General features: G+C 62.1%; 1 gene segment (V, D, J or C); it reads left to right on the forward strand.

Moving 5' to 3' along the window:
* The first annotated feature begins 4,806 nt into the window (after nucleotides 1–4,806).
* On the forward strand, nucleotides 4,807–7,983 carry LOC125909063 (immunoglobulin heavy constant delta-like). The segment is given in 5 exon segments: nucleotides 4,807–5,107; nucleotides 5,459–5,548; nucleotides 6,625–7,268; nucleotides 7,428–7,743; nucleotides 7,967–7,983. Coding segments are annotated over 3 exon segments (745 nt in total).
* Nucleotides 7,984–10,316: the final 2,333 nt, after the last annotated feature.

Genomic DNA, 10,316 nt, shown 5'->3' on the forward strand with positions numbered 1-10,316 from the left:
ACACAGGCACACAGGCACACACGTGCATGCACATGGGTACTTACACATGCACAGGCACAGAAACATGGACACACAGACACACACATGCACACCCATGCAGACATGTAAACACACACACAGGAAACACACATGTACATGGACACAGGCACTCATGCACTGTACGTGGGTGCAAATACACATGCATATACACCCATGGACATAGACATGGAGGAACTTGCATACACACACAGAGATGCACAGGGATATGGACATGCACACACATACATACGAGCACACACCCATACATGTGGACACACGCAGACACATGCACACATAGGTACACACACATACACACAGTCACAGATACGCTGACGTGCGCACACGAGGTCACTCGGTGCCTCAGGCAGGCATTTCCGCCCTCTCCAGCCACGTCACTTTCCGCAGGCCTTCATGCCCACGCTCCGCTCATCCTTCCGTCTCAGCTCGGAGGTGTGTCCATGGGCTGGCCCAGCCTGGGCACTGACCATAGCCACCGTTGGCAGGCCCAGGGCCAAAGGAAGCCCCTGCCATGCCCAGGCACCCACGGGTGAATGGACAAGGCAGGCAGTGCCTGACCACCGGCCCCAGAGGTGGGGAGGCCCCTCCCTAGAGGGAGGCTGTAGAGAGCGTGATCTGAGTGGGGAGCCCCTGCAAACACCCAGCCCTGGAAAGGGTGGGGAGTGAGGCCCCAGAAGCAGGAGTAAGGGAGAACAGAGCCCAGTGGGCAGAAAAGGGGAGGGGCGTGAGTAGGATCTCCTCTCCTGAATGGGCAAAGGCAACACAGCCCCCTTCGGGCCCCGTCCCAGGCCCTCTCTGCGCACCAAGCCCTTGGGCACCTGAGTTCACCTGTGCAGGGGCTGCAGACCCCACTGAGTGTCCTCAGCCTGACCACCCCAGTGTTAGCCTCCCTGGAGTCTCAGGGCTCTGTCTGACCCTTTGGCCCCAGAGTTCTGGGAGGGCAGACAAGCCAGCCAGGGCCCCACAAATGCTATTCACTCCCAGAAAGAGAGACAGCGAGTGGGAATCTCACTAGGAAGTGAAGAGGTCCCCTTGGGCCCAGACATCTGCCAGCTCCTCACTGCCAGCCCTCTCTGGTCTCGGCGGCCAGGGCCACACCTGTCCCAAACCACAGGTGGCAGCGGGCCCTGCTCTCTGCCTCTCAGCCGCAGGTGGCTCCAGCTGTGTCACCATACCCCACAGGAGAGTTCAGGACACTGTGAGCCACTCTTCTGGGGTCACTGCCTCCGGCCCCAGCCCAGGCCGCACCCCCACATCTATGTTTCTCTGTCGCACTCTCTGCCATCCCAGGGCTCCTAGACAAGGTGCTCAGGGCTACCCTGCTCTGCTTTGGCCACATTCTGCCTCCACCTGGCCCCCTGCTTTGGGCTGTCAAGGCCCAGCTAACGCTTGGCTGAGACCCTTCCCGACTGAGCCCAGGGGCCCTCAGCCCCACAAGGTGGGTGCAAGGGAGACTGCAAGGCCAGGAGGCCATGGACACCCTCTCCTGCCCCACCTGTCCCTCCCGGGTGCAGCACAGCCGAGGGCCGAGGGTGGTTCTAGGGCTGGACTGTGCTGGTGCCGGGCCTGACCCCTCTGTGCTGTGTCCCCTGCAGAGGGGGAGGTGAGCGCCGAGGAGGAGGGCTTCGAGAATCTGAACACCATGGCCTCCACCTTCATCGTTCTCTTCCTCCTCAGCGTCTTCTACAGCACCACAGTCACCCTGTTCAAGGTAGTGGCGGCCTGGAGCGGGGGGGGGGGGGGGCACAGATGGCCTCAGGCTGAGCCTGACCCACTGTCTTCGGGAAGCAGGGAAACAGCTCATGTGTCTGTCGTCTGCAGGTGAAATGACCCCCCCGCTAAGAACTTCAGAGACCCAGAAGATGGGACCCAGGGGGGCACCGCCTTGGGGCCCGGGGTTCCCAACCTGCAGAGCCTGTCGACTTGCACTTAAATCCTTCCCACGTCACCCCTCCCGCTTGCCGCCCAAAGACGCAGGCTTCTCAAGACCAGGCCAAATGCCGTGGACGCAGCACCGCTCTGCAGTGTGCACACATGTCGCCTTGAAATAAATGTGTATATTTTATCCTGTGAAACTGCTTCCTCGTGAAGGTTCTTTATCCCAAACTGCACCCATGTGTGCTGTGTGTGCATCCAGGGGTGGCCATCCTTCGTTGCGAAGCGTGTGTGGGAAAGCGGGGGGGGGGGGGGGGGGGCGGGTCTGTCTGCACACTGCCTGCCAGGGGACATGGCGGGAAAGATCTCCGTGAAGGAGACCCAGAGTCTCAGGCTCATCCAGTATGCTGAAGGACGGCAGCCGAGCTCGAGAGGGTCCCAATCATGTCGGGAGCCGGCAACCAAGCTTGGGCCTCAGGGATTTGTGTGCAACCAGCAGGGCTGTCCACCTACAAGTCCCTGTCCCGAGGGTTTGTCCCACCTGCTGAGGCATCTGGGGCATGTGGATGGGAGGAGAAGTTTCTGGTCAGTTAGGAGAGCATCTGGCAGAGGGGAGGCACAGGAACAGTCTCCGTCCCCCCAGGCCACCGCAGACGAGGGGCAGGCCGTGGCAGAGGCGGGGGTGGGACCCATGTCAGAGGCTCGCCTGGACACCGCACAGACAGCCAGGGCGGCCACAGGCCATGGGGCGGTGGCAGCGAGGGCCCAGGTGGAGGCCAGACCTTTCCTGGGTAACCACATGGCTCCTACTGACATGCTTGCTTGGACCACACAGGTGATGCCTTAGCGAAAGGAGGCCCGGCCAGACCCTGGGCCCTGTGTCCAGACAGGAAGAGACCCTCCCAAAGCTTCTAGTTCTGGCTCCTCGCTGCCAGCTCCCTGCCTTCCTCTCCCTCTCCCTTCTCCCACATCCACCAGGAGCAGACAGCAGAGGCCCAGCCCGTCCTCCGGCACTTTGCTCAGAAACCTCCCGAGCCACGTGTCCACATGGCGCACAGCTGAGACATGAGGCCCTCCGCCCTCCCTTCCTCTCCAAGCCCTCATCAGAATTGCCTGTAACATCCAAATTCATGCGAACAGCCTTCAAGGCAGTCCGGCTTTTTCTGACGTGCACCTCAGAACCGCAGCCTCGGGTTCTGACACTACACGGGTACTTCCACGTGTCAGCTCTGTCACACCCCACTTCTGGCACCGGAGTGTGGATGCCCCTCTTCTCCTGCGGCAGCCGACACAGCGGGAGCCGGACACCGACCATGTCACTTCTGGGGGCGCATTCCCTCCATGCCCCCCAACCCTGGCGTCTGCCCCTTGTGTCCGATCCTGGGTCTTCCCTCCAATCCCACCGTCGTCCTCCCACACAATGCCCTGTCTGATCCCTGCTCCTCCCCCCAGTCCCTCCGTCATCCTCCCACACAACGCTGTGTCTGATCCCTGGTCCTCCCCCAAGTCCCTCCGTCGTCCTCCCACACAACGCTGTGTCTGATCACTGGTCCTCCTCCCAGTCCCACCGTCGTCCTCGCACACAACGCTGTGTCTGATCCCTGGTCCTCCCCCCAGTCCCTCCGTTGTCCTCGCGCTCAGCGCCGTGTCTGATCCCTGGTCCTCCCCCCAGTCCCACCGTCGTCCTCGCGCTCAGCACCATGTCTGATCCCTGGTCCTCCCCCCAGTCCCTCCGTCATCCTGGCGCGCAGCACCATGTCTGATCCCTGGTCCTCCCGCAAGTCCCTCCATTGTCCTCGCGCTCAGCGCCGTGTCTGATCCGTGGTCCTCCCCCCAGTCCCACCGTCATCCTTGCACACAGCGCGGTGTCTGATCCATAATCCTCCCCCCAGTCCCTCCGTCGTCCTCCCGCGCAGCGCCCTGTCTGATCCGTAGTCCTCCCCCCAGTCCCACCGTCATCCTCATGCAGAGCACTTCCTGTTCATGTCTATATCCCCTTTTGTAAGGACAGTCATGCTGCATTTGGAGCCCACCCTCTGGCAGTATGACCTCATGACTTTATCTACTGTGACTGTGTCCCCCCAACAAGATCACGTTCTGAGGCAGTGGGGTTTAGGATGCAATGCAGCCCACAGACCCAAGTTCAGGGCCCAAGGGGAAGACAGGGAGGCTGCGCAGCGGGGGCCTCTGGCATGTGGATGGGAGAAGGCAGGGGCACGGTGACCAGGTGCTTAGGAGAGCAGAGAGGTGGGTCCCGCCCCCAGGGGACCAGTGAGGAGGGGGGTTGGCGCCTCCACCCACCCAGACAACCTCAGTCCAGGCTGAAGAATGGGCATGACTGACCCTGTCTATGCAATGGCAGCATGGTGCCCTGGGGGGACGTGGGATGAGGCAGGAGCCAGGAGGAAAGGGCCCACAGACTAAGATACAGCAGAGCCATCAGGGGCCTCATGCTTGCTCAGCCGCCCTTGGCCAGCCAGGTCCCTGGGGAGAGGACAAGGGGACTGGAGACAGCCCACCTGGAGTCCCTCATCCTGGGACCTGCCGCCCATAGGGCCCAGTGTGCAACACAGCCTGTCCACCCCACCCCAGGGCACAGGGTCGGGGGGTGGGGGGGAAGGCTGACCCCACTCACTCCTCAGAGAACCACACAGAAGTCTGGCCACGTGGCCCCTCTGCAAGCAAACGGCACCTGTGCCGCGGTGGCCAGGGGCCAGCAGCTGGAGCCCTGGGTGTGGGGACACATGGCCCCGGGCCCATCACGGAGGGACCGCCCTGCACTGGGGTCTGGGCAACCCCAACCTCGGGCTCCGCAGTGGGAGCCCCTGCCATTCGGCCAGCTCTGCCCTGCCACACACCCCCACCCTGCACCCTTGGGAGCCCCAACCCCAGAACCCCATGTCTGTCTTCCAGCCTCCGGAGAAGCGCTGCATGTGTTCCCCTTGGTCTCGGAGTGTCAAGCCCTGAAAGAAGGCGACTCCATAGTCCTGGCCTGCTTGGCAAGAGGATACTCCCGAGAGTCAGTACAGGTGACCTCGGTTTCGGGGGAAGCAGGACCAGGACACAAAGACCAATCTCTTCATGCCGAAGGCACAAGACAACATTGAGCTGTCCTTCCTGACTGCCCAGTGGAAGCCAGACCCCCACCAGTGCAGCACCGCCAGCGGCAAGCTGCAGAAGGCCTTCCGGTGGCCAGGTGGGTGGCCCCAAGACCACAAGGAGGGCCCTCCCGGGTCTCCCACACCTTCCACCAGGGCCTGACCCCAAGGACCGACACAGGCACCCAGGCCTCAGCACGGCGCCCATGAGGGTCACCTCTCATCACCCCAACCCTCAAACCCTTTCCCCGCAGACCCTGTGCTCAGGGTGCAAAAGAAAAGCAGAGGCTGAGTGTGAGGCTTCCCACGGCCCAGTCCCCACCTCTGCACAGCACAACCAGCTCGTCCCTCCCTCCCGCCATTTCCAGGTCCTCCCGTCCACCACGCAGCCCTCCCACCTCAGTGTACACACGGTCCGACCCTCACCTGCCTCTTTCCTCTGATTTCAGCATCTTGGGAAACTAAGACCCCCCTGTCGACTCTTGGGCCAACCCCATCAGAGGACTCCACCACAGTGCCCAGCACTGCCAGGGTCTCAGGTGAGGAGCCCCCACCCCAGCACACCCTTTCCTGCCTTCCCATCTCTTAGGATGCCCCCTTCAGGCAGCCCTCCATGACTTCTCCCGCAAGGCTTCAAGTCCCATCTGAGTCAGGAAAGACAGGCCCTGAACGGACGTCTACCAAGCACCTACTGTGCGCCAGGCTCTGTGCTTGGCACCAGCAGACACGCCTCTGGCCCTTTATGAACAGGAGACCCACCCAAGACACCCTGCGAAAGCATAGCCGACAAAGGCAGGCCCAAGGGCCAGGACTGGGACGCAGCTGACCCAGCAGCCCACAGCTTGTCATGGGGCCTCACGTGAGGATGTGTCACCAAAGCGGCCAGGAGTGACCCTTACAGAACTGTAGCATGCCCCCTGAAGGCTCGGGGGCCGTGGCATGGGACCCAAGGCCTCCCCACAGCAGGAGCCACCCTCCCCTCCCACCCGCACTGGCTCCCCGTCGCCCTGCTGGCGTCTCGGGAGGAGGGTCTGACAGTCACCCCTGTGCCACGTTAGCAGAAGCATTTGGACAGAGAGCCTCTCCCCACGGGTGGCCCCCACCCAGGCCAGAGCCGCGACACCCCCATCTCCAAACACGGCCAGGGCCCTGGCTCCATGTGGGGGGACTGATCAAGAGACAGGGGAGTCCCCCGGGCAAGAATGCAGAGTGGTCCTGTGCAGCGGGACTCGCTCACTGGTCCCCATCCCCCGGGGCATGTGAGCCTCAGCACGCCCGCAGCCAGACACTGCCCACAGCCTGTTTCCTCCTACAAGCTGGGAGCAGTCTTTGCAGTTTGAGAGGAATGGCGGAGGGGGGGAGGGGGTGAGAGGAGGAGAGACAGAAAAGCCTAAAGGTTTGCTGTCTGACCCTTTACAGAGCAAACTTCTGGGACCGGTAACTCACCGGCCATTTTCGCCACAAGTGTGGAAGTGACTGTGACGTGGTGACTAGGGGACAGTGGTGGGTCCGGGCAGGTCTCAGAACCCCAGAGAGCAGGAAGGCTGAGGGGCCCAGGGAGGCCACAGCCTGACCACGTGTGCAGCACAGTCTCTCCCCCGACCTCCCTCCACAGTGCCTTCCACCAGCCACACCCAGGCACAAACCAGAGAGCCGGAAAGGACAGCGGACGCCAGTCTCAGAGGTCAGTGCCCTGGGGCACAGAGCGGGGAAGAAGGGGAAGAACAGATTTGGGAGCCCCGGGGACAGCCCAGCTCGGGAGCAAGCCCCCAGGCCGGTGGCGGGAGGCCAGGAGGCGAAAAAAGCCGGGTCTGCACCAGGGAGAGCTAGGCAGAATCAGAGAGGGCATGTCACACTGCCCACAGCACCACCCCCAGGCCGGGTCTGCGCGCCCCAGTGCCCCCAGTGACCGAGGCCACTGTCCTCTGGCAGAGTGTCGGAACCACACCAGCCCTCCCGGCCTCTACCTGCCACAGCCTCCCCTGCAGGGCCCATGGCTCAAGGGACAGGCCACCTTCACCTGCCTGGCAGTGGGGGCTGGCCTTCAGGAGTCCCGCTTGTCCTGGGAGGTGGCCGGGGTGCCCCTGCACGCGGGTGTGGACAGTGGGCCGCTGGAGGAGAATGCCAATGGTTCCCAGAGCCTGAGAAGCCGCCTGGACTTGCGCGTGGCCTCCTGGGCCTCGGGGGCCAACATCACCTGCACGCTGAGCGGCCCGGGCGTGGCTTCCCAAGTGGTGTCCGCAGCTCCCAAGGAACACGGTGAGGCCCCCTCCACAGCCCCCAGGGAACACGGTGAGGCTGGGGGCCCTGTGCGCGCACCCCCCGCCTGGCACAGCCGCTCCTCTGTCCAGGACCCGGGCCGCCCAGCTTCCCCCAAGGCCCCGGGTGGCCCGCGCATGACCAGGCTTCTCCTCGCAGCTGCCTCTGCGCCCAGCAGCCTCACAGTCCACGTCCTGACTGTGTCCAGAGCAGCCTCCTGGCTCCTGTGCAAAGTGTCCGGCTTCTCGCCCCCAGACGTCCTCCTCACCTGGCTAAGGGACCAGGTCCAGGTAGACTCTGCTTCCTTTGCCACTGCACCCCCCCACAGCCGAGCTGGGGAGCAGCACCTTCGAGACCTGGAGAGTCCTGCACATCCGCATGGCCCAGGCCCCTCGCCCGGACACCTACACGTGTGTGGTCCGGCACGAGGCCTCCCGAAGGTTGCTCAACGCCAACCGGAGCCCAGAGACGGCCAGTGAGTCACACATGGGCACAGGGCCAGGGCTTGGGGGGGGGGGGCAGTCCCAGAGGAGCTGAAGGGCTGGGTCCTGGGGCTGCAGCCAAGGGTCTGTGCCACCCAGCCAGGATGACCCTGCCCCAGCCTGGTGGGCACCTGGAGTGTGCACACATTTTCCCTGCACTCAGGGCTTTGGATGCCCTGACACCTGTCCCCCTGAAGCCTGTCCTCATGTCCACAGGCCATGTGCTGGACTAGGAGGGGTGGGAGGTAGGTGTCACCCCTGCCGGGCCCCCAAGGAACAGCCATTTCCCACCAAGACCTGCCCCATTGCTGAGCTCAGAGCAGGGGCCTCCCCTGGGGAGGCTGGTCATCCCAGACACAACCCTCCCAGGGACATCTGAGCCTCCCCAAGCCCCAGGACCCCCACTGGCTTGGGAGAACAGTCAGCACCTCAGAAGCCAGCTACACCCAGAAGTGGGAGCTGGGCTGGGGTGCCCAGAGAATCTGACCCGCACATGCCCACAGCAGGCCCTGACTGCAGGCCACCTGCAGGGCAGAGGGGACAGAGGCCCACTAGGGTGGGGGCTCACACTGGAGGTCCAGGGCTCACTCTCCCCTCAGAGGCTGGCTATCAGGCCCCCTCACCACCTCATCAGGGGGCAGCACCCAGGCAAGGTCCTGGAGGGACAGAGGTGGACACCTCAGGCCAAGCAGGTAGCAGGACACCATCCCCCCGCTGCTCGAGCATGGAGAGTTGGCCCTAGGAGTGGGGTAGAGGCAGATGCCATGTGGAGGCCATGCCAACAATGTGGTGGGGGGGGGCCACACAGGAAGGCTGTGCCAGCCTCCACTGGCTCAGACACCCCCCCGTCAGACCCGACCATGGGCAGCCCTGCACAGTGAAGGACATGTCCACACAACAGTACTGACCCCGCTGCCTCCTACAGCCAGGTCTGGAAGTGCTGGCATCTTGTTGGGCAGCAGCCTGAAGGGTCCCCTAGAAAGGCGGCTCTCCTCAGCCCCCTAGTCCACCTGCCTGTGTCCCAGCAGGCCTCCCCGTGATGTCCCAGCACCAGCCCCTGTCCCCACCGAGGCTGGGACTCCTGGTCCTCAGCCCATCTCCACAGCATTGCCCCCTGCCCTCTGGGCACCCTCTTCCCTGGCTCAGGCCCCTCAGGCACATCTGTTCTCCAGTTATCAGAGCAGCCTCCTGGCCCTGCTTACCTTCCCTCCCCTGATCCCCTAAGCAGGTGTGTAAGGAGATCGACCCCCCACCCGAGGCTCCTTGAGGGCCAGGTCCACACTGACCTCCTCCAATGTCCACTCTCCTACACCCAGCAGATGGGAGCCCTCCCCAGGCACAAACCAGGCCTCTCCATCACAGGTGATGTCACAGGTGAGGCTGGACCAGCCCCCTGGACAGACTCGGCCAAGGCTGGAGACTGGTCTGCTGTCATGCACAGAGCCCCAGGTGTAGGCTGCAGGTGTGTGTGCACGTGCACCCCTGGTCACCTGAGCACACGCACATGCCCAGCATCATCATTGTTATAAAGCATCACACGGAAGGTCCCCCCACACCAGGCCCCTGTCCTCTTCCTCCTGACCTGGTTCTGCTCCTTGGCCTGTGTCATAGACTCCAAGTCTAAAGTTCTCTCTTGACCAGCAAGAGAGCAGGACACAGGATTAAAGTGAGAGATGGCTAATGTCCGGGAAAAGACAAGACCCGAATAAGGGCCCTTGCCCCGTTTGTATCAGGATCAGAAGGCTTACAAACACGGCGATGGACGCGCACAAAGAGACAAGGAATCTGTGAACATTAACTTCTGGACGTGAGGGAAAGGGGGTCTTGAGGATCCTCGGGGTTAGGGGTTTGGGTTAATACAAAACAAAGTCCGGGCGCCGGGCAGTGGGGAGGAAGGTTGTTTACAGCGGACCTGAGGCAGCACCTCTGTTTATCTCAGCCTCGCGGATGAGGCAGGGAGGACACGTGACCTCAGGGTTGACGAGGCACCTTTGCTTTCGTTAACCATCTCTGCTCTGGGCTGCTACGCCTGCAGTGCAGGGGTCCACAGTCCAGTTCACCAATTTACCTAGCTTGGTCCTATTCTCCCGTGAAAGCTGCTATAGTACTAAATTGGGGGTGCTTCTGCCCTGAATGCCTAATCTTGTTTATTTCATATACCTATGCATCGGGGGCCTCTATACCCCCCTATTCTTGGTTGCCTTGTCTTGTTTACCCAAACTCGGGGGTGAGCATCCTATAGCTTCGTACTTCTCTGTGCCTTATTAACCCGTTGGTGTAAGCCCGGGGGATTCCTAAGCTTATCCCCCACAGTTCCCCCTTTTTACTTTTCTTGGTTCTTCTAGTCTTGTGTTTGAGAACTGTCATGATGAGCTCCTGGTCCTCCTTTTGCTTTTGGATGGCTTGGAGGGAGATTCTGCAAAGACATAAAAAGAGACACAGTAAAAGCATTCTGCCTCCCAGAGTGATCCAGAATTTGAGATGGGTGCTAGCCGTAAGTGAGAAAGGATTTAGGTAACGCCACATTCCCCAGGAATCAGCTCATTCATTTTTAAGCTGATCCTCT

This window comes from Panthera uncia (genome assembly GCF_023721935.1).
Source record: "Panthera uncia isolate 11264 chromosome B3 unlocalized genomic scaffold, Puncia_PCG_1.0 HiC_scaffold_1, whole genome shotgun sequence".
Classification (NCBI taxonomy): Eukaryota; Metazoa; Chordata; class Mammalia; order Carnivora; family Felidae; genus Panthera; species Panthera uncia.